Below are 26139 nucleotides of genomic sequence, written 5' to 3'. Positions count from 1 at the left end.
ACTAGCCATCCCTCATGGGGAAAGCAACCTTGCAACAACCAACCTGCTTTTTTTGCCTTTTACAACTTCTTTGTTCCTGTTCCCTTCTGCTTCAAAAATCTCTTGCTTTGCACAGCTCTTTGGAGATCCTTTCAATTTGCTAGATTAGATGCTGTTCGAGTCATGAATTGTTGAATAAAGCCAATAAAGTATTTAAAATTCACTCAGTTGAATTTTTTTTTTTAAACAGCTCTGATGTTATCTTCAGGTTGGTAAGCTCAGAATTGAGTTAAATTTGTAGGACATCCAGTTGGCAATGGCTGAGAATTAAATTGCTTGGCATGCCAGAGTTTCCAGAAGGAGCTTACATTCCAGGGGAAAGGTTACATTCTGAAGGGTGAAGCGTTGGAGCAGAGATGGAACATGGTGCTCAGTTAAAGTGATCAGCACATGCAAAGATCAGGAAACGAAGAGAATATGACCCCTAGAGGAACTGAAAGTTTTTCAGCAGGACACTTGGGCCCCAGGAAGGAAAACTGGATGGCTAATCTGGGCCCTAGTCACATGGCATAGAACGCCAGGTGGAAGGGTTAATGAATGCAGTAGAAATAGCCCACCCAAGAGAGAGTACCATGTGTGGCCCTCCTGTGAGAAAGGGTTGATGTTCTCATTCTGCTGATGTGTCTCCAGAAATGGAAAAGCCACCACCTCCTCAGAAAGTCCAGCTGGGCAGAAAACGTATGCCAAGCCAGAGAGACCTGGCTTCAGAGCCCAGCTCTGTCTCAACCTGTGCAGCCATGAGCAGGTCTCCTCAACTCTCTGAACCTCAGTTTCTCCCATGAGAAATGGGGGCACAGATTGTCATAGTCCATTCAGGTTACTATAACAAAATACCATAGACTGAGTGACTTAAATAACCAACATTTACTTCTCACAGTGCTGGAGGCTGCAGGTCCAAAATCAAGGCACTGGCAGATTCCATGTGTGGTGAGAATCCACTCCTGGTTCATAGACAGCTGTCTTTTAGCTGTGTCCTCACATGGAAGAAGAGGCAGTGGGCCTCTGTGGGATCTCTTTTAAAGGGCACTCATCCCATTCATGACCTAGTCACTTCCCAAATGTCCCATTTCCAAATACCATCCCATGGGGGATTAGATTTCAATACAGAGATTCTGGGGGGACACAAACAGTTAGTCTATGGTAAACCCACTTCACAGGACTGTCATGAAAAAGAACAAGATTTCTGGTTAAGATGGAGGAATAGATAAACTCTGTGCTTGCCTCCTCTCACAACCACATAGAAATTACAACCAAACTATAGAACGACCATCACTGAGAATTGCCTGAAGTCTAGCTGAACAGACATCCTATAACTGAGAACATACAAAAGAAGCCAGGTGGAGACTCATAGTAGGGGCAGAGATGCGGAATGGGCAGATTCCACACTTGCAGGAGGTGGTTAAAAATCGAGAGGTTATTTCAGCTGGTCCCAGCCCCACACCAGTCTCCCCAGCACAGGCTTACAGTACCAGGAACAAAAGTCCCCACAACTCTCACTGTGGAAACTAGCAGAGATTGTGGCTGACTGAGACAAAGGGCTGTGGGAGTCTCAGGTATTCCTCTTAAAGGGCCTGCACATGGATTTACTGGTGAACTTGCTTGCCCTGAGCACCAGCAGCTCCACAGAGCAGCAGCTCGAAAGGCAATGGGGACATACGGGGAGGAACTGAGTTGGCTGGCTTCAGGGTGTGGGCTGGAAGGGCAGCTTTCTCTCAGACAAACGTGCTGGCAGAATTCATCATTTCTTTATTGAGCCCTCCCCCTTGTCCCAGCATGTAGATGCAGGTGGGTGTCATATCTGATCTGAATCTCCATCAATCTGGCTAACGTAAGTTGCCCTGCTCTGGAGATTCCCTGAGACCCTGACCCTCTCAACTTGTGAGCTCATTCAATCTGCTTTCAGTGGCTTTCCCATACAAGCAGCCTGTCTTGGCTCATGGTGCAGACTGTCCTAAAATCTCTCAAAAGTACACAAAACCCAAACAAACAGCATCTGGCCTCAGCATGCCTCTATTTCTTGTTGGGCAGTCCAAGCCCGGCACTAGCGGCAGTCAGCTTTGGTTTGCGGTTCGACTTTTCCAAACACCAAGCCCAGTGCAGGTGGCAGCCATCTGCAGATTGCTTGGTGACTCATGCCAAGTGGCCCCAGGCAAGGCACTGGCTGCAGCTGAACTCAGCCTGTGGCAGGGTCCCTTCCAGGAGGCCCCAGGGCCTGCATACCATGTGGCAAGCTTTGGATTGATCCGGAGTACCATCTGGGGCCGCATCCGTGGATGACACAAAGGGCAGACTGGATGAACACCAGAGCCCTGCTCAAGTGAACCCTGCTCTGTAAGGTCAGCCTGCCCCCCCCCCCCCACAACAGCTCCTCCACCAGCCAGTCTTCACAACCAATCGGCCTGAGAGTCAATTTCTCCCATTGATTTGCAAACTGCAGCCAAGGCGCAACTACAATAGAAGGGCACACACGACCCATACAAGGGATACACTTAGAGCACCCTTCCCAGGTGACCAGAGAGATAGCACCCTTGTACCCCACACCTACCATATAAAGCCACTCTTCTAAGACCAGGAGATATAGCAGCCCTACCTAATACATAGAAACATATACAAAGAGGCAGTCAAAAAGGGGAGACAAAGAAACATGTCCCATATGAAAGAACAGAACAAAACTCTAGAAAAAGAACAAAACAAAATGAAGAAAACAATCTACCAGATGCAAAATTCAGAACACTAGTTATAAGGATGCTCAATGAGAACTTCAACAAAGAGATAGAAATATAAAAATGGAGATAGAAAACATGAAAAAGAACATGTCAGAAATGAAGAATGCAATCCATGAAACAAAGAATATCTTAGGAGGAATCAGCAGTAGATTAGATGAAACAGAGGATCAAATTAGTGATTTGGAAGATAAGGTAGCAAAAAACTCTCAATTAGAACAGAAACAAGACATAAACACACAAGTTCAGGAAGCGCAGAGAGTCCCAAACAAGACAAACCCAAACAGCCCCACACCAAGATGCATCATAAGTAAAAAGGCCAAAAGACAAAGAGAGAATCTTAAAAGCAGCAAGAGAAGAGCAGTTAGCTAGCTACAAGGAAGCTCCCATAAGACTGTCAGCTGATTTCTCAGTAGAAATGTCGCAAGCCAGAGGGATTGGTATGAATTGTTCAAGGTGATTAAAAGTAAGGACCTACCACCAAGATTATACTATCCAGCAAACCTATCATTTAGAATCAAAGGACAGAGAAAGAGCTTCCCAGACGAGAAAAAGCTAAAGGAATTCATCATCGCCAAGCTGGTACTACAGGAAATGTTGGAGGGACTTCTTTAAGAAAAAGAAGAAAATAAAAAGATAAAAAATATGAGTAATAAAATGTCAATAACTACAAATCTATCAACAATTACTTTTAATGTAAATAGATTAAATGCTCCAATCAAAAGAGAGAGTGGCTGAATGAACAAGAAAACAAGACCCTTACATATGCTGCCTCTAAGAGACTCATTTCAGATCAAAAGGCACACAGACTGAAAGTAAGGGGGTAGAAAAAGATGTTTCATGAAAGTAAATATGAAAAAAAAAAAAAACTGGGGTAGCAATACTTACACCAGACAAAATAAACTTTGAAACAAAGGCTATTGTAACAAGAGATAAAGAAGGACCCAGTAATCCCACTTCTGGGTATTTATCTGAAGAAATCCAAAACCTACTTCAAAGGGACAATATGAATCCTTATGTTCACTGCAGCATTATTTACAATAGTCAAGACATGGAGGCAACCCAGATGTCCATCAATGGATGAATGGATAAAGAGGTGGGACATGTATACAATATTACTCAACCATGAAAAAGAATGAAAACTTGCCATCTCCAACAACGTGGATGGACCTAGAGGGTATTGTGCTGAGTGGAGTAAGTCAGATAGAGAAAGACAAATACTGTATGATTTCACTTAGATGTGGACTCTAAAGAACAAAATAAACAAACAAACAAAACAGAAATAAACTCATAGATATAGAGAATATTTTACTTGTTGCCGGGGTTGGGAAAAAAAGGAGAAAGGATTAGGAAGTACAAATTGTTAGTTACAAAATAGTCATGGAGATATAAAGTATAACATAAGGATTATAGTCAAGAATATTGTAATAACTATGTATGGTGTCAGACGGGTACTAGATTTATTGGAGTGATCACTTCATAAGTTATATAAATGTCTAATCACTATGTTGTACACGTCAAACTAACATAGTATTGTATGCCAACTGCAATTGAAAAAAAAATTATTAAAAAAAAAGAACGTGCCTACGGCCATGCCACCCTGAACGTGCCCGATCTTGTCTGATGTTGGAAGCTAAGAAGGGTCAGGCCTGGTTAGTACTTGGATGGGAGACCACCTAGGAAGACCAGGCGCTGCTGGTGTTCAAAAATAAAAGAACAGGCCTCTTAGCATGAAACAGATGCCCAATAAATGTTGTTTCCCTCCCCCTTCTTTAAAGAACAAAAACTCCTTCAAAAGATCTGTAATATATTTGTGAATTGGGTATTTCATACTCTGTTCAATCATTCTACCAGCACCAGTCACTCTGGTCATGTCACCTCTTCTCCATCAAGAAGATACAATCAATAATAATTCATTTAGTCCTTTAAGAAACACTGATGGAGTGCCTACAATGTGCTGGGCAGTGTTCTTGACAATGGGGATATAGTAGTGAAGAAAATAGGCTTATCTTCTCCCTCTGAACAGCTAGCCCTTGGCTCTTTTTATAAAAATAGTTGATCCTTGAACAATGCAGGGGTTTGGGGTGCCAGCCCCCTGCACAGTTGAAAATCTATGTGTAACTTTTGACTCTTCAAAAACTTAAGTTGTCCCTTGATATCCTTGGGGGTTAGCTCCAGGATCCCCCATGGATACCAAAATCTGCAGATCCTTAAGACCCTTATATGAAATGGCATAGATCAATGCATAAAGTCAGCCATTTGTATCTGTGGACCCCCAGCCGTGGATCAAAAACAGTGCAGGTATTTATTGAAAAAAATTTGTGTATAAGTGGACCCACGCAGTTCAAGCCTGTGTTTTACAAGGGTCAACTATAATTTAGTGAAACACAGCCCTACTTATTCACTGATACATTTCCCTGTGTTTTCATGTTATAGTGAATGAGTTGAGTAGTTGTGGCAGAAACTGTATGGCATACGAGGCCAAAAAATATTTGTATCTGGCCCTTTTCAGAGAATGTTTGTCAACCCTAGCTTACATTGTTGGGGAGATAGATAATAGACAGATAAGCCTGAATTTGGGCCCTCTCTTTTCTCCCTTGGACTTCCCAAATATGAGAGACAATACTATCAACTGCCTCCCCCCGTTTTTGAGGTGGTTTGAGTTGAGGGCACAGAGGTGAATGAAAAACAATGTGTTTTCATGGTATGAACCTAGCTCCAGCCTTTATAAGCTGATGGACCATGGGCAAGTGAAGCAAGCTCTGAGCCTCCGTTTGCTCATAGGTACAATGGGAACAATAGTAACTGTATTATGGGATTTAACTGAGATCACGTCTGAAAAGCATTTAGCACAAAATAAGAGCCCAAGAAATTCTGGTAGGATTTCTGCTTCTGGTTAGAATGTAGAAAAATCTCAAAGACCCTCATTTCCATGGTGACAATTAGAAAACCGAAAGAAAAACCCATGCTTAACAATAGGGCTAGTTAAGCAAGGAAGCCTTGATGAGCTGGATTTCAGAGGCAAAATGAGCCAAAAGCAGTGACAGCTTCCGTCCCAGGGGGCAGGCAGACACTGGCAAGGAATAGGGGTGGGCTCCATCTTCCATGGGTGAAGAGACTGTTAGGGGACAGAGTAAATCAGCCAGTTCTTAGATGATAAGAGTAAGCGTTCAAAAAGGGCCACCAGAGTGTTGAAGTCTAAACCTGGTGAAGAGAGCATGAGTGTGAAGGGATGGCCTGGTATGGGACATGAGAGCCTCAGTGAGGTAAGAAGGATAATGGCATGGGAGTCTGTCTGCCGGTGGGAGAGGTCTGCGGCAAAGCCCAGTGAGGGTGTATCCACACATGGTAGGGGTTGGTGATGGAAAAGGAGATTGGTTGGTTATGTATAGAGGGATTGATGAAATAAATTAATATATTCAGGACAATAGGAACCGGATTTCCCACCATCAGAGAAGGTGTTACAAAGATGAATGAAGAGAAAATTAGAATGAACTCTGTTGTATTTAATTGGAGATGTTAGTGTAAACTCATGGTTTTAAAAGTACATAGAAAAATAAATGTGTGCCTATGTGTGTGTGTGTGTGTGTGCGCCCGTGTGCGTGTGTGTGTATGTGTGTGTGTGTTTCTGTTTGTCTACTGAGAGGTCCTAAGATCAGTGAGACCCCAATAATTATGAGTACATTTAACATCCAGGTCTTGGTTTCTGAATGTCATGCTACACTTAAAAGCAACTGAAATTCTTTGGAAAAATGGCTGATTCCAGAGTTGGGGCAGGGAAAACCTGGAATATCTAGTTGGACCAGAAAGAAAGTGTTCAAGGAGATCATCAAGAGTATGTGACTGCCAGTCAGCCCATGAGCTAGACCTGGGCCATCAGAGGCTTCTCACCCTTCCTCTGTCCCTAGAATGTGTATGTCTGTCCACCATTCCCACAACGGAAGCCATTTTCCAGGATGCAGACTTGAGGGAGTAATGTGCTGTTGAGACCGACTGGACCGTCTATGTGACCAAACCCAGTTAATGCCTATATATAAACCTCTAAGATTCTGGTGGTAGGGAGCAGAGATCTAGTCATCTGTGGTTACCCAAGACAAACCTTGTAAGTAAGTAACTAAGTTGTGTATTAAACTTGCCACATACCAATGTGGAGTTGTCTGCCTCTTTCTTTGGTTTCTTTTCACCCTCTGTGTATGGGGACCAGTTTCAGACTTCACCCTGGAAATCCCCAAGGTTGCCAACCAATAGGAAGGGAACCTTATCGGCAAAAAACTGATAGGCACGTGTCAAAAGGACAGAGAAGCCAGTGTGAAAGGCTTCCACTGCTGAATTAAAGACAATTTAAGCATCAAAAAAAATAGGAAAAAAGATAATGGAAGCAAAAACAGCAGAGTAAAATTTGCCCTTCCATAAAGGCAATGAAAAAAAATGCAAAATTTGTCAGAATCAACATTTTTTAGAAGTTTGGAAATCAAACTAAAGCTTACAGTAATTCAGGGAGTATTTAGTTAAAAAAAAAAAAAAAGCCTGAATCTTAGCAAAGAAAAGTGAACTCTGTGGAATTTTAACTTACCCTAGTCCTATTCCCCACTCTCCAGCTCATAAGCAGCCTTGAAAAATAATAGTCTACATTAGGGGTACTGGAGAAAGAATAGAGTGGGAGCTCTTACAAAACATCTTCCCAAGCAAGTCATTATTTGACCTGTCTAGTGGTTCCCCTGGAAGACCTCCCTCCAAAGGTTTGTCTGTAATTGACATTACTTAAATTTGACCCTGCTAAAGGCCTCTCTCCAGCCGGCACTTGCCAAATGTTTTAATATCACAGCTGCCTGAGGCAATGAATAACATTCGGTGCAAACAATAGCTGAACCAAAAAGTCTTAAAAGGAAAAATTAAGGAATGAAATGCCCTTAGGTGCTTCGAAAATTTCTGACAGATCCCTGGGAATCTGGAATGCCACGTGCATACTTAGGATTGTGTACATACCCGGGAAATATCTAAGAGGTCCCTAGGTTCTCACTTCTGGCTGACTTCAAGGCTCTGTGAAAGCAGAAGGTAAAGGCTAAAACAGAGTTGCAACATTCAAAAATAAATATATAAATAAAGCAGTGACAACAAACAAGAAGAAAAATCTGATTTTCGTAGTTGCCATCTTATATCATTACATTATTTGAAATGTCTAGTTTTAAAAAATATATATGAGATACATAAAGAAACAAGGAAATATTAAACATACATAGGAAAAAATGTGGTGAATAGAAACCATCCCTGAGGAAGCCCAGATGTTGAAGTTACTAGACAAAGATTTTAAATCAGCTATTTTAAATATGGTCGATGAACTAAAGGAAATGATATTTAAAGAACTAAAGAAAATTATGAGAATAATGTCACTAAATAGAGAATATCAATAAAGAGAGAAATTATAAAAAAAACCATATAGAAATTCTGAAGTTGAAAAGTACAATAACGGAAATGAAAATGTCACTGAAGAGTCCAATAACAGATTTGATCGGGCAGAAGAAAGAATCAGCAAAAATTGAAGATAGGTCAATTGAGATGATCTGCCTGATGAACATAAAAAAAGAATGAAGAAAAATTAAGAGCCTCGGAAACTTATAGGACACCATCGGGCTTATCAACATACGCATAATAAGAGCGTCAGAAGAAGAGGAGGGATGGTAAGGGAGAGACGGAATATCTGAAAAAAATAATGGCTGAAAACTCCAAAATTTGATGAAAGCGTTAGGCTACACACCCAGAAGCTCAAAGAATTACAAATAGGATAAACCGGAAAAAGATCCACACTTAGATGCATAATCATAAAATTGTTGAAAAACAGAGAATCTCGAAAGCAGTAAGGGAGAAATGTCTCATTGTGTAGAAGCGATCCTCAACAGGATTAACAGCTTATTTCACTTCAGAAATCAATGAGGTCAGAAGCCGGCGGAAAGACACATTCCGAATGCTGGGGTGGTGGTGGGGTCCTGTCAACCAAGAATTCTATATTGAGCAAAACTACATTATTCAGCCACAGAAAGGAATAAAGTACTGATATATGTGACAACATGGATGAAACTTATGCTAAGTGAAAGAAGCCAGACACTTATTATTTTATATATAATTATATATATTATTATATATAATTTGTTTTATATAAGATATACAGAATAGGTAAATTCATAGAGTCAGAATGTAGATTAGGTTTCTGGGTCCTTGGGGAGGTGGGAGTGGGAGTAACTGCTTAAAGGGCATGAGGGTTCCTTTTGGGGTGATGAAAGTGTTCTGGCTCTAGATGGTGGTAATAGTTGCAAAACACTCGCAACGTTATGAATGTACTGAGTGTTACTGAATTGTATAGTTTAAATGGTAAATTTTATGTTATGTGTATTTTAGCACAATAAAATGAATGAAGAGAGTCTTTCAGGAAGAAATGAAAAAACACCATATAATAAAGCGAATCTACATAGGTAAATACAAAAAACAATATAAACATTTTTTTGTTTGTTTTTTTCCCCACCTGTTTAAAAGGCAACCATATAATATAATAATTAGAAATCTAAGTTAATGAGCACACATGTATAAAAGTGATGTAATTTGTGATAATAGCAGCATAAAAGGAGGGGGAAATGGAACTATATAGGAGCAAAGTTTTTTGTTCTATTGAAACGAAGTTGGTATTAATATGAACTAGGTTATTGTAAATTAATGTGTTAATACTAATCCCCAGGGCAAACACTGAGAAAATAATCCAAAGGCATATAGTAAAAGAGATAAGAGAATTTAAATGAAACACTAGAAAATATCTATTTCATAAAAAGAAGGTAATAATGAACTGAAGAACAAAAAAGACATAAGGCATATAAAAACTAAATGACAAAATGGCAGATAAAAACCCCACCCTTTCAGTAATTACATTAAATATAAACGATTTAAACTCATCAATTAAAGAGATAGACAGAATGGATTTAAAAGGATAATTCAATTATATACTGTCTATAAGAGTGTATAAATATAAATGTGAACAAAATCAACTCCACTTCTGTGGCTAGATTTTACTTCCTTTTTAAGTTTCATACTGTGACCAACCTCACTGTCCTTGGCAAGCATATCAAAGCCTGCTAGTTGATGATTACCTGTGTTTCCCAAAATGTAGCCACAAAAATTTTTGGTAGTAACTGGCCAGGCTGAATTGGCATGACAACATAGATAAATATCAAAGTGATGATAATATAGATTTAAACAGTCACCTATCACAAGACCACCGGGAGATATGGCCTGTGGTGCTATTGCATTCTTTGTCCTTTTGTCTCGTCAATCATTATAACTGAGTTACACTACTAAAAAGTACAGTAACAGGGGTCTCGTAGCAGAGAATGATCTCTACAGAATTGCCAGGTGGTCTGTTCTGCTCTGACTCAATCTTCTTGTAAGTAAATTACCCTATAATAAATTCTATTATATTCTATGGAGTTGCCAGCATCATTCTCCTGTCTGAAGATACTTTCTCATTATAAGGCCATTACAACTTGTTCCACATCAGACAAAGAGATTCACTTTAGATTAAAAAGGAATAACATAAAACTGACTGAACCAGATGGGAAAACCAGGAGTCCACATATAAATAAATTTAAAGTTTGATACACACAGTTTCAAAGTGACTCTCTACAAAATACTTAGTAATTACAAAGGAGAAAAGGGTAACTGCTTAGCGTAGTGGTTAAACAAGGACTCAGAGGTCAACCTGCCTGGGTCCAACTCCCAGCTTCATTACTTATGACCTGTGTGACCTCAGGCAGTTGCTTGCCCTCTCTGTGTCTCAGTTTCCATGTTTGTAAAGCAGGATAATAACTGTACCTTTCTCATAGAGCTATTATGAGAACTGTCAGTGTCCCCCAGCCAAAGACCATCAGGAACACACCTGTGGATGAAAAAAATTAGGCTTATCACCTGTTGCAGAGAGGGAGAACACACATATTACATGATAATATTACTGAGTATTTATCATTGGGATAGACAATTTATACCCATTACTGGCATACTGTATTAGACCTCACAATAACAATACGAGGCGGGGTCATTGTTCTATTTCATAGTTGAGGAAACTGAGGCTTCCCTAAGACGGGGCCCAAGGTCTCAGGACCGGATAGGGGTTGGAGCATCTTCTGGCACTAGCGTTGACCAAGAAGATTCTGCCCCCACCCTAAATGACTACCAGCTGTGTCAGGCATTTCATCTCTCCCCCCACTTTTCCAAGAGGAAGTGCTGTCCCCACCCTGTTTCTTGTTCTTCTTTCTGAGTTGGGGAGAAATAGACCTGAGGAAGGGCTGCTTAGGGCAATACATGGGGTTATAAAAACCATAGTCCAGAGAGGAATTGGCTAGAAGAGCAGAGAGGAAAGGAGGATGGCGGACATGTATGACCCCAAGGAGCCAGGTGATCCTCATGAGGATGGGTCCCCATTCTGGGGTGATGGTGGGGATGGTAGGGCTCCAGGGTCCTGGAGGAGTCCAGGTCTGGACTCTGGCCTTCAGGGAGGGGAGAGGGTCTGGCCTCCAACAGGGTTCAGTGGGCTTCGAAACTCAGCTGGATATCTTCTGTCTTGTTCAGAGGAGAGGGAGATATTTCATAGCCAGAGATCGGCTGAGAAATACTCTGGGCTACCCAGAAGATTAAGAAGCTTGACAGGTACTGGGGCAGGTGGTCAGCAGCAGGCACCTGGGAAAGGGGGCAGCTGGGCAGCCCCCTCCAGCATGGATGGGGTGGGGCAGGGTCTGCCCCTGAGCCCACAGTTCTGTCTATGCTACAGGGTGTCTGACCCAGGCCCCTCTGCTCCTGATGTTGCTTCTCATCTCTTTGGGTCTCTTCATGCTCCTGCTGACCACCCTGGTTCAAGGTGAGTCAGGGGCTAGAGGCTAGGAGTCCTGGGCTTTCCCTCTGGGATGGTCTTAAACCTTTTCCACACTCCCCAAATCCACCAGGGCTGAAGCATTTGGGTTCTGCATCATCTCCTGTGTGACCGTGGGCCAGTTACTACCCCTCTCTGAGCCTGTTTCCTCATCTGTGAAACAGTTCATCTTCTTCTAGGTGGGAGTGGGGGGTCGGGGGCTCTCAGAGACCTTGAAATCGGACTTGGCACAGAATCAGGCATACAGTCGCCACTCTTAAAGGAGAATTATCTGCTCCGTTGTAGTCTTCAGGATCGGACAGTCCCTGCGGAGAGACACAGACCATCAGGAGAGCTACAGCCTGGGTGAGAGGAGGACACTGGGTTCTGGACTAGGAGAAGTCTCTGGGGCTGTGTGACCGTGGATGACGGGCAAAGGAGGGAAGGCAGGAGAGGAGAGGGGGAGGAGGGGTCTGGACACCTGCATGAGGTCCCGGGGACCGGTGATGTCCAGCAAGTCACTCTCTAAGCCTGTTTTCTTGTTTGTATAATGGGCTGTTGCGGTCACTGTGAGATGCAGAAATTCTGTTCTCATGGGACCCTTTCTGTACCAAGCACACAGTAGGTGCTTAATAACTAAAATTTCCTTCTTCCAGCAGTTGTTTTCCGGGAACAGATGCACTCAGACCTGCAAGAGGTCCACCAGCAGCTGACCTGGATGAATGCCACTATGGGTAAGGCTCGGACATCAAGGTCAGGAGGGAGTTGTGGGGTCATAGGTGGGGCTGGGAGTCACTTTCCATGGCGGTGACTGAGAACAGCAAGGCAAAACTGGAATTTTTCTCATGGGTTTCTCAGGGACTGAGCTGACAGCTGAACAAAGGGGTCCAGCCCTGGGTTCCCAAGATCCAATGCAGGTGTTGGGGGCCGGGGATCTGAATGGCTTGTCTCCCTGGCTGGCCAACCCAGTCCTGCCCCTCCTCCCTAGCTGGTCTGTGCCGGCCCTGCCCCTGGGACTGGACCTTCTTCCAGGGAAGCTGCTATATGTTCTCCAAGACCCAGAGCACCTGGAAAGCTTCCGTCTCTGCTTGTGAGGACATGAGGGCCCAGCTGGTGATCATCAACAACACTGAGGAGCAGGTGCGTCAGGCAAGGTTCCTTTCTGGGACTGGGCCAGATGACTGGTCAACAGAAAGCCTTCTGTTACCCTCTTTTGCTGTCTGAGAGATAGAGGTGTGGTGGGCAGCTGAGGGTGGCAGGAGATGCAGTCAGGGAGGGCTTCCCAGAGGAAGAACCATAATGGACTTGGGAAAGACAAATGAGAAGAACCCTTGTATGTGCAGAAAAAGATCTCAGCAGAGCGCATGCCCAAATTGCCTGATCTGGGGCCGGAGGCTGATCCCTCCCTTGACACATAAGTGAACTGAGACACATGTTAACACATTTCCATACATTCACAGCATACATGTGCACATGAACACATACAATTCAAGTAGGGGCTATAGGCTAGACTGCAGCAAAAACTTCCGCGGGAGGCAGGGGGCTGTGGGCAGACATGGGATGGGTGGCATTCATGAATCTTCCTCTTGATGCTCCCATCCCCTCCCATGCTCCCAGAAATTCCTGAAGTCTTGGGATGCCAAAAATAATAAGCGTGCCTGGATTGGCCTCAGCGACCAAAACAACGAGGGGTCCTGGAAGTGGGTGGACGATACCCCCCTCCGTCTCAGGTGACCTCCCAGTAACAATGGCCTGGGAGGGGAGGGGAGGGAAAAGGCCCACACTTCAAACCAGGGATGCTCAGACTTTGGGACTGGAAAGTATCACTGGAGAAGCTGGGTGGAGATACAGAGTCCTGCATCCCCCTGGTGTGGGGTGGTGGGGTCTCATTCTGTAAGTCTAGGTGGGGCCCAGTAATATACATTTTTACTTTGCCAGAGCAGATTTGGAGGGAGGTGGTGTTCGAATCCACATTTTGAAAACTCTGCCTCTGAATTCTTCTCTTCCCTCTGGCTGGTTCTTGGAAATATGCTTCCAAAGGCCATGGACCAGCTCATCCATAGGTGGTTTGGGGCTGGAGGTGGGGGCATGGGGTTGCTCTGGGTGAGGGAGGGAACTCAGCTCTCATGGTGTTTGCAGCTTCTGGAAAGAAGGGGAACCTAACAACATTGGAGATGAGGACTGTGTGGAATTGAACGGTGACGGCTGGAATGATAGCATATGTAACGCAGACTACTTCTGGATCTGCGAGAAGCCCTCATCTCCGTGTCCTGGCCTCTGAGGGGCACTATCAGCCTCCAGCCCCAGATCAGGCAATTTGGGCATGTGCTCTGCTAACTCCTCACTGGCCTCCCCCACCTTTTTTTGAGATCCTGAAACCTCTGAGACCTTCTTCTCCTCTAAGTTGCTTCCTCCAGAGGCTATCAACCATCTCTCTTCTGTTAATGGCCTCAGCGCCCCCACTCAGCCCCCATGACGTCCCCTTAATAAAGTCACACAGTGCAGTTTGCCTTCCATTGAACTTACTGTTACAGTCACTCTACTTTTGTAATATGCTTGATATACACTAGGACATTGTGTCCTTTCAGTGTTTCTCTCGACTACTGTTCATTTTGTTTTCCAGAGATAGTTTTGAATCAGTTTGTAATTTTGGTTGGGAATATACTTATGTATGTATCTGTCTACCTATCTGTCTATTCATTCATTCATGAACCATTATTCAGGAACCTTTGAGATGTCCTTCAGTAAAGTTTTATGATTTTTCTTCATATACATTTTTTAAAAAACATTTCTAGGTGTGTGTATTCATTTCAGACTGCTGCTGTAACAAAGTACCACAAATCACTGGCTTAAAACAACCCGAATGTATTATCTTGTGGTTCCGGAAGTCAGAAGTTCAAAATGAGTCTCATTGGGCTGAAATCAGGGTATCAGCAGGGCTGTGTTCCTTTCTGGAGGTTCTAGGGGAAAATTGGGTTTCTTGCTTTTTCTGGCTTGCAGAGGCGGCCTGCACTTCTCGCCTGGTGGCCCCTTCCTCACCTTTAGAGCCAACCACAATGACATTTAGTCTTTTACACTTTGCATGTCTCTAATCCTGACTCTCCTGCCTCCCTCTGCCACATTTAAAGGACCCTTGGCGATTACATTGGGACCCGCTGGATAGCTCAGCATGATCTCACTGTTTTAAGGACAGCAGATTAGGAAACTTATTTTTTATCTGCAACTTTCATTCTCACTTTTCCATGTAGCATAAGATATTCACAGGTCCTGGGGATTAGGACATGAACAACTTTAGGGGGATATTATTCTGCCCACCATTGTTGTGCTGGATGGCACACGTCTCAGTGACAGACGGAAGTCAGGGGACATTCCCCCAACTCTCTCTGCTCTTGACCTAGACGCCTCTGAGACATGTTCTACACAATCATGCAGAAGTCAGCAGCAGGACCGAGCCCTCGCTCCCCCAACAGTCCCCTGCTCAATAACGCCGACTCTTTCTTGCGGCGTCCTGCCCTTCCCTGTGTCTCTTTCCCACTTCCCGGCTGCTGCTGTGTGAGAACGACGCTCCTTGCGTTGGAATCCTTGTTTCAAGGTCTGCTTCTAGGGAAACTGGATCAGATTCAGGTTGGGCTCATGTGACTCATTCTGAATGATGGGCAAGAATCTTGCCTGGTGAGTGGATGGGCTGAGACTGGATTCACTAAGTCACTAGTAGACGGGACATTTATGAACCAGTGGTCACATCCCGGCACTCCCTGGTCCCCTGCCCCAGGCAACCCTGGAACTCACGGTGGTAACTGGAGCAAGTTAGCTTGGCTAACCTACAACAATTTTGGCAATAGTGCTCGTCAACCATGACTACATTGTGCTACATTGCTGAGATTTAGGAGGTTTCTTTTTGAGGCATACCCGATTCTTAGTAACTTGTCCGTACATAAAGTCCAGAACCTCAGCTAACACCCACAGACTGGGTGTGTAGAGGAGAGCCCTCATCCCAACTCATTCTAGGAGGCTAGCACAATTTATTATTTAAATAATCCCAGTGAAATAAAAAGGAGAACGGGGTGGGAGGAGGAAACTGCTGAACTGTATTGAAAACAAAAATGATGTAGGAATCAAGTTGACTCAATTCAATTAATGACAAAAAGGATTCTGCTAACAAAAATTCCTCAGGTAATCATGATAGTTCTGACTTATCAGCTTGTGTTTGTAAAGATGGAATTAAGATGCCCATGATAACTTCCAGCCATGATGTACTAACAGGGTCTGGATTTACCCTCCTGCTTAAAACAAGTAAACAAACAAACAAACAAACTGGACAGAATGTATGAAACATTATTTTCAGAAACTGGAAATAAGTATAATTCATTGGTCTTTGAAAGAGGAGAAAAGAGGTGAGCCCTACACTTGCTGCCTGGAGAGGGTTTTCAGGTTGTAATGTAGGGAGGGGAAACCCATGCAGAGTTCACAGGTCACCCCGATTTGAAGAAAGAGTTGGGATCTGCGGCCGGCCAAAGAGGCTGGGATTCACAGGGCCAAGTTCTGAGAAGACAGCAGTGCACAGAACCTGCAGAGAGTCCCTATCAATCTTTGGCCGAGTTTTGATTGGTGCAGGCATGCGAAGAAATTATGTGAGGCCAACAAAGAACCACACAAAAGGAATAACAAGGAACAACACCAGAGGCTCACACAGGACTGGGAATATGGGAAGTCCACCATTTACAGACCTGTAAGATGAGCAAAAAATAGCTCTTGTCATTTGAAGCCATTTAGGGGTGGTTTGTTACTGCAAAACAACTTAAGCTGACTGGTACGTGCAACATTTCTGGGCACAGCAGCCCCACGCATCCAAAGACCAGCATCTGAGACGCTCTGCCAGGAAGGCCGGAGAATGACCCCTCACGTCTTCATCACAGCCGTTACCAATGACTGGTCAGAGTGAGTGGTTAAACCCTCCAGCCCCCTTCTGGAAGGATAACTCTGAGGCGAAGTGTTCAGATTCAGTCACCCACCAAAATTACTTGCTTATTGACATGCTCATCATTGTTTTTCTTCCCTTCCAGTTCTCACTTCCACACTGCCTCACTCGCTTCCTGGGATCACCTACCAAAGAAACCACACACGAGTCCCTACCTCGGGGTCTGCTGATAGAGGAACCACGCAGGCGCAGACTAAATAAGAACTTCATGTTAAGACAAACGCTGTGAGTTAGAGAAATGCTGGGATGCATTTGTTTATCATTGTATTGTGAAATAATTTTAGACTTAGAGTTCGAGAAAGCAGTCCGAGAGTTCTCATGCACTCTTCCTCCAACTTCTTCCAGTGTTAACACTTTACGACCACAGTATAATAAACAAAACCAGGATAGTCACGCTGAAACATTGTCATTAATCAAACTATAGTTGGTCTTTTTTCTGGTCCAGGATGCCACAAGGCATTTAGTGGTCATGTGTCCTCAGCCTCTTTCAATCTGTGACAGTTCAGTGTTTTTATATCTTTTACGCCCTTAACATTTTTGACCACTATTGATCAATTATTCTGTAGACTGTTCTTCCTCAGTTTGGGTTTATCTGGTGTTTTCCCCCTGTGATTAGATTGAGGTTATCCTCCTTTGGCAAAAAACTACAGAAGTGATGTTGTGTCCTTCCCAGTGCCTCACCTCAAGGGCTACAAGATGTTGATATGTCTTATTAGTGGTGATGTTAACCATAGTTACTTGGTTAAGGTGGTGCCTGTCGGGTTACTTTCATCCATGGATTTTGGCATCCATCAACAAATCTTGCCTGTGGCAATTATTATTGTGTGTGTTTTTTAAATCGTGCTTTCCTATTGCCCTTAATTATTTTACATTTATTAATCAGAATTCTTCCATAAGGAAGAAGTGTCCCTTCTCTCCCATTTATTTATATATTCACTTATTTCCATCAGCATGTACTCAAGGATATTTATTTTATTTCATGGTTTTAATCCAATACAACCAACATTTACTTCGTTCCAGCTTTGGCCATTAAGAACTTCTTCGGGTTGCCTGTTCCGGCCTTCTAACACGCTCCCATCACAAGGTGATCCAGGTTCATTTCATATCTTCCCTGCTCCAGCTCCGGAATGAACCATTTCTCCAGTGGTTTCTTTGGTTATAAAATGGCACCTAGAAACCGAGATCAGTGGGCTAGTTATCGATTTGTTTTGTTTTATCATTTTAGCATGTCCGATTCAGTGGCATTAAGCACAGTCACAACGTTGCACAACCATCTCCACCATCCATTTCCAAAGCTTTCTCATCTCCAACTGACACTCCGTCCCCATTAAACACTCTCTTCTCCTCCTGCCCACCCCCCACCCCCGGCCTCTGGCTCCCACCATCTACTTTCTAACTCCTTTGGGGACCTTATATGAGCGGAATCAGACCATATTTGTCCTTTTGTGATTGACTTATTTCACTGAACATATCTTCAAGGTTCACCCATGTTTTAGCACGTGTCACAATTTCTTTCCTTTTAATAGCTGAATACTGTGTCATTGTCCGGATGGAGCACATTTTGTTTTTCCACTCATCTGTTGGTGGACACTTGGGTTGTTTCCACCTCCTGGCTATTGTAAATAATGCTGTTATAAACATAGGTACACAAGTATCTGTTTGAGTCTCTGCTTTCAAATCTCATGGGTTGATACTTAGGAGTGGAATCACTGGATCATATGGTAACTCTATGCTTAATGTTTCGAGGAACTGCCTAAGGGTTTTCTATGCTGGCTGCATCATTTTACATTCCCACCAGCAAAGAATGAAGGTTCCAATTTCTCCACATCCTTGCCAACACTGGTTATTTTAATTTTTTAAAATTTTTTTGGAGAACAGCCATTCTAGCAGGTATGAAGTGGTCTCTTATTGTGGTTTAAGTTTGCTTTTGATATTGGCGTACCCTTTGCTCTAAGTCTTCCATGGAGGTAGAACTAAGAAACACGTGTATGTATACCGACCCATATATACACTTCTATATTCATTTCTGTATCTACTTGTCTGTACTCATATTGAAAACCATGAATGCACACTGATATCTCTGCTTACAGTCCCACATCACAGAGTTTATTGTAGCCATTTTCTTTCCTTGTCTTATTTTTAACTTCTTTCTCCAACAGTGAGAAACCTGGCTCTCATTATCCACAATAAACTTGCTAATTGTTAATCCTAGAATACACAGGAAGTAGTCGCATAATTTCTAGCTCATGCCTCTGTGAGAAACAATCATTCTATTTTTGGAGGAAATGCATCCTCTCATAGATTATTCCAGAAAGACTAATGGGTACAGAGTTCTTTAACTTCTTGTGTATATTGGAAGGACAACTGGGCTGGGTGTCAAATTCTTGGTTCACACTCTTGCTAGAATTTTTGTTTTGTTTTGTTTTTTAAATGGTAGACATTGTAGTATTGACTTGAATATTAATTTTTTTCTTTTAAATATGGAACACTTTACAAATTTGCATGTCATGCTTGCACAGGGGCCATGCTGATCTTCTCTGTATCGTTCCAATTTTAGTATATGTGCTGCTGAAGCGAGCACTTGAATATTAGTTTTGAAAAGTCTGATGCCAGTCTAATTTTTTGACTTTGTGAATTATTTCTCTCATGGACTCGAGGATTTTATCTTAATCTTTGAAATTAAATAGTTCTACTAGAATATTTCTCCAAGTTGACCATTCTGAGTAAATTTTCACAATCCCTGAATGGCCCTTTCGATGTGTAAATTCAGGCGATTTTTTTATTTCCAGAAAAATTTTTCTGATTATGGTTAAGTATTAGCTCTGTTTAGTTGTTTTGCTTTTCTTCTTCAAGGACGCCAATAATACACTTTTTTCCTTCAATTACTCGAATTCCATTTCAATTAATTTCTTATTGACCCCGTTTTTATTCTTTCTTCATGTTACTGTCATTCCGTTTGTCGTTTCCTGCCTTACTCCAATGCCCTTTATTAAATTTTCACTTGAGTCTATTCTCTCTTGGGTACCTTATAATTTATTCTGCATCTCAGATCATTCTTTTTTCTTCTCTGTCTTTCCTGAGTTAATTCAACCCTCTCTTCATTTATCCCTGATTTTCTCTTCTACTCACATAAGCACTTAGTTCTACGGTTTTTGAGTTTTTGATGAAAGCTGATTTTCCAAAACCTCAGATGCTTGTCTGACGATTTAATTCCTTTTGGAGTATTGGCTTACAATTGTCTCCTACTTCCTGATTCGTTTTCGGGTGTGTGTGTGCTTTTTACTTAGTTGATTTGTGTGGATTTTCATTTCTTGAATTTTTTTTTTTTCAATTAACGATACTCTGAATTTACTACTGTCCTTTTGTTTTATCATTGGGGATGTTTATGAGATGCGCGGCTCAATGGCGCCCTCTCATGTCAATACAGCAACATCGACATAATTTATTGGATTTTTGTTTGTTTCGTTGGTGGCGGGAATAGATGGAGAGACATCTGATTTAGACCTCCAATTTCGTCTTGAAGGACCCTAAAACTCCCTTTTTGTTTCTGTCTCGCTTTACCACCCAATTGCCACTGAGCTCTTCCCTTTTCCTTCTTGCTTTAATTTTCCCCAGAGCTAAGCATTTTGAAGCACTCATCCCTTTCTACAGTTCACACTCTGATCTGTTCAGAGGTCATTGAATTGTTTTCAAACTTAGGGTGAGCTTTGTCTTTCTGGAGCTGGCTCCAGATCAACCCTATATTTCTTTGCTAGTTTCTCTCTTTTGGATCCCCTGCAGAGTTTTTTCATTGCCTTTGGCGCTGGGGTAGAGCAGAAAGGTGAGGAATCTCATGCTGCGATTCCATGATTTTTCTCTTTCCCTCTAGTTTTTTTAAGTTGTGGCATTCCCTATCTTCAAGTATGCCCATGATGTGGTTTTGTGTTGCTTTGCTTTCCCCAGTCCTTGTTAAGAGTTGCTTGGGGAGGAAATATTTGGGAGACAGGTAGCTCTCACCATTTGTGGGACACCTGGAGATTTTTCAGAGCTGTTAGGATACAAATGGATAATGTTAAAATGTCGAAAGATGTGAGTAGTATTGGTAGTATTTTTCTAGGTTTACAGGGGACTCCCAGTTGTGTCAACCTTATTTGTCAGCCTGATAAGTGATCACAGATGAACAGGGTAGGGGTGTGCAGGGGAGGGAGAGATTCGGGCAGTGGAGATTATGGCATCAGTGAACATAACTTGCATTAGTAGACACATAGGGTATCAAAGAAAGGTTAAACAAAAGTTAATGTTTCAACACTATTCATACTAGCCAAATAGAGAAAACAACCTACATGCCCATCAACTGATGAATAGATAAACAAAATACAGCAGATCCAGACGATGGGGGTGTTGTTTAGTTATAAGAAGAAATGAAGTTCTGACACATGCTACAATATAGAAAGACTCTGAAAACACGACGCTCAGCGAAAGAAGCCAGGTACAAAAGGTCACGTATCGTACGACTCCGTGCATAGAAAATATCTGAAACAGGCAAAGCTGTAGAGGCAGATATCAGATTAGTGGTTTCCAGAGAGGCTGGGAGAGGTGGAATGGGGAGTGACGCTGATGGGGACGAGGTTTCCTTTTGGGGTGCTGAAGAAGTTCTGGAACTAGATCATGGTGATGTTTGTACAATGCAGTGAATGTACCGAATGCTACTGAACTGTACACTTTAAAATGGTTAAAATGGTAAGTTTTATGTTATGTGTATTTTACCATTGTTAAAAAGAAGTTAATTCCCTCTGTCTTGGTCAGCCCACATGACGAGGCTAGTCCATTACTCAACATCCCCAAAATGACAGGGTCCTACCAAGTGCGGGAAGACTGGGGAGTCATTGTCTTGGTCACCTTCATGGCTATGGGGGTGACCTCATGTCCCGAAACAGTGCCATTCTTCTCAGTAATAGATTCCTCTCGAATTCCCAACAGTGAACGTTGTCTACTGCCTTTCGACTGGAAAGCTTCTGCTCTCTAGGGCAATCCTGTCTTCATCCTTTTTTGTTGCAATCAGATGGAAATTTCTAGACCCCTCAAAAGCAGACAGACCAGCTTAAAGGGCTTTGCTCTTTATTCCCAACTAAAGCACTCCATGGCTGTCGGTATCATGCTGTTATGAACTGAATGTCTGTGACCCTCCCTCCCCAATCAACATATGGAACCTTAACCTCCAATGTGATGGTATTTGGAAGTGGGACCTTTGGGAGGCGATCGGGTTTACATAGGGTTGGGCCCTCATATGGAGTTAATGCCCCTATAAGAAGCAGGGTTATTAAATTGTCTCCATGTTTATAGCTCATGGCTGGTTTTGTCCTTTTCAGTTGCGAGGTCAGGTTGCGTCTAGTTGTAAGCAACAGAAAACAACACAAGACAGGCATGAACAAATGAGTAAACGACTAGTTGCCTCAGGTGCCTGAAAGTTTTGCTTTAGAGTGAGCTCAAAGATGCTGCTAAGGACCTCATTTATGCCTGTGCACCACTACCTTCCATGGTCTCAGATTTGTGCCATGTTACAGGTTGAGAATGTGTTCACTTGTGATGAAATGTGCTACCAGGAGGAAGCGAGGGCTTGAATGAGAAGTTAAACCCAGTTATCAGAAATGAAAGAACCCCCCGTTTTCCCTGGGTCTCATTCAAAGATCACTAAATTGGACTCTCTTGAGAGTGAATCTGCATTTTTCATAAGCACCGCAAGGGAATTCAAAACCACAGTGATATCCCTTCACACCCACTAGGGTGGCTGGTCACAAGTGCTGATGAGGATGTGGTGACGTTGGAATCCAGCAAAGAGTATGAGAAAGACAAGCATTAACACTATGGAAGCAGCCTCTAGCCCAGACACTGTGAGGGAGAGAAGGATGGGGAGTTCCAGTGAGCCTCGGTCCCTGCATCAGCCTGCCCCAGGGACAGTGTCTCCTACCTCTGCCTCCCCAACTCCCAGGAGTCCAGGAAACCAGCCTCTACCTCCCCCAGGCCCCAGGTGTCCAGGCCCCATCTGAGACCTCCCTTACCCCTGATCCCTGTCCAACTAGCTGCCTGGGTCTTTGTGTTACTTACTTGTGGGATCCCGGGTCTTGAGGTAAAGCTCTGTCCTCCAACTGTCACCTCTGGCTCCACTGAACCCACCAGCTTAGCATCTGCTTAGCTGCCTGCGACACCCTTCAGAACCTCAGTTGCCACTCCACCCCAGGCAAGCCCCCAGGAGCCCACAGCCATGCCCGGCTGTACCAAGAGTGCCCAGCTCCGGGCCTCCCTCGCTCTGAGGTCATCCATGGCTGCCGTCTTCTCCTTTTTTTCTGCTATACCTGCTTTCATTTCTTGGGACAGCCTCTTTTGTGTTCCCACCCTGTTCTGCTCCAAATTCCACCCCTCACTCTGGAACCAAAGTAAAGGTAGGTGGGGGAAGCCTGTGGGGGAAGAGGTTGCAGGGAGCAGAGGAGAAGCCAAGAAGGGCAGTGATGCCATTAGAGATGAAGTTTCAATGTCACCTTCGCGCACCGCAGGGTGGCCTCCAACTGGGCCCCAGTCTCACCCTTTCTTTCCTCTCATCTATCCTCCTCCTGCCTCCAGGACTCGATTCGGGGGTCTGGAATGTTGGGAGGGGAGGGAGTCTGCTGGGAGGGAGCTAGAGTAAAGCACCGACCTAAACTTTGAACCTCCAAACAGCCAGACGGAGCAGCTGTCCACCTGGAGGCGTGAGGAGGGTGAGGGCCAAGGCCCTGCCATAGGCTCCGCCTGACCAGGCTGCCTGGTTCCAAAGCCAAGCTCTGCCACTAGGACGCTGTGTGACCTTAAGCCTTCTCCTCAACCTCTCTGAGCCTCATTTGCACGGTTGTAATATGAGGATAATCATAGCGCCTACCGTGCAGGGTCATTGTAAGGATTAAATTAGATAACACCTATACAGTTCTTGGAACAAGAGTATGTATATATAAATACATATATATATACACGTACACATATATATACACATATATATATAGACACACATATATATATTTTTAGTTTTAGGAAATTGTTCAAATCAGTGAGATATTTCATGTATGAACGAACATTTGCACTTCCGAAACAAAGTCGCACTGCTATGAAAGCAGTGTGTTCCCTGTTTCTCAGTGTGACCTGGAAGGTCCCAGGGTCCTCCAGTCCTCACGGTGTAATGATTAGAAGCACGGGGTGGGGACAGTCCACTCTGGTGTGATCCATTGAGCCATTGTCATCTGTGGAGAATTTTTAAATGACAGTAAAATAGACTAAAAGACAACCTGCTCATTATTTGCACGCCCCGGTAATTCTAAACAACGTTAGTGATAAAACGCTCCTCTCTCTCCAAAATTTTCATAACTCTAAATTCTAAACAATTACTGTGGTTACTGTTATGTGTTCTTAAAAATTAAAATATAAACTGTATAGCATAAAATAGACCCTCTGAAGTGTATAATTCAATGGTTTCTGGTATGTTTGTGGGCTGTGCAATCATCATCTAATTCCATTTTTATTCCTTTCTTCTACATGGAAGTTAATTCTCAGAATTCTCAGATGTGCAATCAACTGCTGATATGGGCACACTCAGTGACACACAGGTTTTTAAAAAACTATTTTTATCACGGTAAAATATCCATACCATAAAATTGACCATTTAAACCATTTCTAAGTGCATATTCATAATATTGTGCAACCATCCCCACCATCCATCTCCAGAACTTTCTCATCATCCCAAAGTGACACTGTGTCCCCGTATCCCGTGGCTCCTGCCGTCAACTTTCTGTCTCTATGAATCTGACTCCTCTAGGGTCCTCATGTGAGTGGAATCATAAAGTATCTGTCCTTCTGTGTCTGGCTTTTTTCACTTAGCATAATGTCCTCAAGTTCACCCATGTTGTAGCGGGCATCAGCATTCTTTTCTTTTCGAAGGCTGAATAATGTTCCATGCCTATGGATAACTACATTTTGTTTATTCATTCATCCGTTGATGGATACGGTTGTTTCCACCTTTTGGCTATTGTGAATCATGCTGCTATGAACATGAAATACTAGTATCAGTTTAAGACCCTGTTTTCACATTTTGGGGGGTATGAACCTAGCAATGGGGTAATTCTATGTTTAATTTTTTGAGGAACAGCTAGCAGCATCATTTTATATTCCCACTAGTAATGCACACATATTCCAATTTCTCCACATCCTTGCCACCATTTTATGTTCTGTTTTTTGTTAGTTTGTTTGTTTTGTTTTTTTAAGTAGCCATCCTAATGAATGTGAGGTAATGTCTCACCTCAGATTTGACCTGCATTTCCCTAAGGAATAGCGAAGTCAAGCTATACACAGCGTGAGTTCGTACAGACCTAGAATCACTCATTGTTGTTCCCTTGGAGCAAAGCTCAGGTTCCCAACTCCCGTGGTCCTACAGATTCTTCTCTTTAAAAAGGAGATTTGAAATATATAACAAAACCTCAGCGATTGTAAAGGTAGTAAAAACAACAACAGAATTCGAGTCACTCTACTCCACCATTCTATGTGAACACTTGAAGATTTTTTATTCATCTTTAACATTTAAAACAGTGGCATCTCAAAAAAAAAGAACAATTCTGAGTGTAATGTTTTTGATGGAAAGCTCAAAATTTGGTTCATACATGAAATACATTAATGAGTTTGCTAGCCTTAAATTTTTTTAAAGTATGATTTTTTAATTATTAACTGTTTTTCTTTACTTTTTCTTTTGAAATAACAATAGAGTCTCAGGAGGTTGTATAGGTAGTTCAGCAAGGTCTCGTGGACCTTTCACCCAGCTTTCCCCAAAGGTGACATCTTATGTAACTACAGTACACTCTCAAATCTAGGCACTGGCATTGGGATAATGTATGTGTATAGGACTGTACCATTTTATGTGTACAGCTCGAGAAACTTTTACCTATGATGCACCCACGTAACCGCCTCTCAGATTGAAATACAGAACATTTCTAGCACATAGAAAATTCCATGTACCCCCTCCTGGCCAGTCCCCACCACCCCTTCCAGTTAACCTCAATTCTGAATCTCCATCGAACTTTAGCTCATCCTGTTCTCGAAATTCATATAAAATCAAATCTTACAGTGTGTGCTCTTTGTGTATGATTCTTTTGCTTATGTGAGATCCATCCATGTTGTCGCATGTGTCCGTCATTTGCTTTTCATTGTTACATAGTGTTCCACTGCATGAATATAACACAATTATTTTTTGGTCTCCTGCTGGTGGTCACCTGGATCTTTCCAGGTTGAGACTATTGTGAATAAATCTATGAACTTTTGATTCCTCTTTGTTATTGTTTATACCTTTTGGATAACAGTGGAGACTGTGGAAGCAGACTGTCTGGGTTCAAATCCCATCTCCACTATTAACCCAACTGTGTGACCTTGGGCCCGAAGCCTAACCTCTCTGTGCTTCATTTCCCCTATCCGTAAAATGGTGAGTGTATTATCTACCCCCAGGGTGGGAAGAGTAAATAAATTCATAT

The 26139-nt window shown here is 42.9% G+C and overlaps 1 protein-coding gene, 1 non-coding gene and 1 pseudogene across 3 annotated transcripts; 2 read left to right on the top strand and 1 right to left on the bottom strand.

Annotated features, from left to right (window-relative positions):
* The first annotated feature begins 4344 nt into the window (after nucleotides 1–4344).
* LOC118612748 lies at nucleotides 4345–4463 on the top strand (annotated as a pseudogene).
* A 6611-nt stretch (nucleotides 4464–11074) lies between these two features.
* On the top strand, nucleotides 11075–14380 carry LOC107519898 (CD209 antigen-like protein 2). Of its 2 annotated transcripts, none has more exons than XM_016163040.2 (8): nucleotides 11075–11195; nucleotides 11370–11447; nucleotides 11569–11655; nucleotides 11953–12012; nucleotides 12306–12380; nucleotides 12635–12786; nucleotides 13264–13376; nucleotides 13786–14380. In XM_016163040.2, the coding sequence occupies exons 1-8, from the start codon at nucleotides 11165–11167 to the stop codon at nucleotides 13925–13927; spliced, it is 738 nt and encodes a 245-aa protein (XP_016018526.2). In that variant the 5' UTR covers nucleotides 11075–11164; the 3' UTR covers nucleotides 13928–14380. The 2 variants fall into 2 exon arrangements, with proteins under 2 accessions (XP_016018526.2, XP_016018525.2); XM_016163039.2 differs by having other exon boundaries at nucleotides 12303–12380.
* A 4718-nt stretch (nucleotides 14381–19098) lies between these two features.
* LOC118612809 lies at nucleotides 19099–19205 on the bottom strand. Its single transcript, XR_004955071.1, has one exon. It is a non-coding gene; the product is annotated as a U6 spliceosomal RNA (small nuclear RNA).
* Between the last annotated feature and the right edge of the window lie 6934 nt (nucleotides 19206–26139).

Source organism: Rousettus aegyptiacus, unplaced genomic scaffold (assembly GCF_014176215.1).
Source record: "Rousettus aegyptiacus isolate mRouAeg1 unplaced genomic scaffold, mRouAeg1.p scaffold_m13_p_16, whole genome shotgun sequence".
Taxonomy (NCBI): domain Eukaryota; kingdom Metazoa; phylum Chordata; class Mammalia; order Chiroptera; family Pteropodidae; genus Rousettus; species Rousettus aegyptiacus.
The sequence above is the reverse complement of the archived record's forward strand: the minus strand, read 5'-3'. Positions and strand labels throughout refer to the sequence as shown.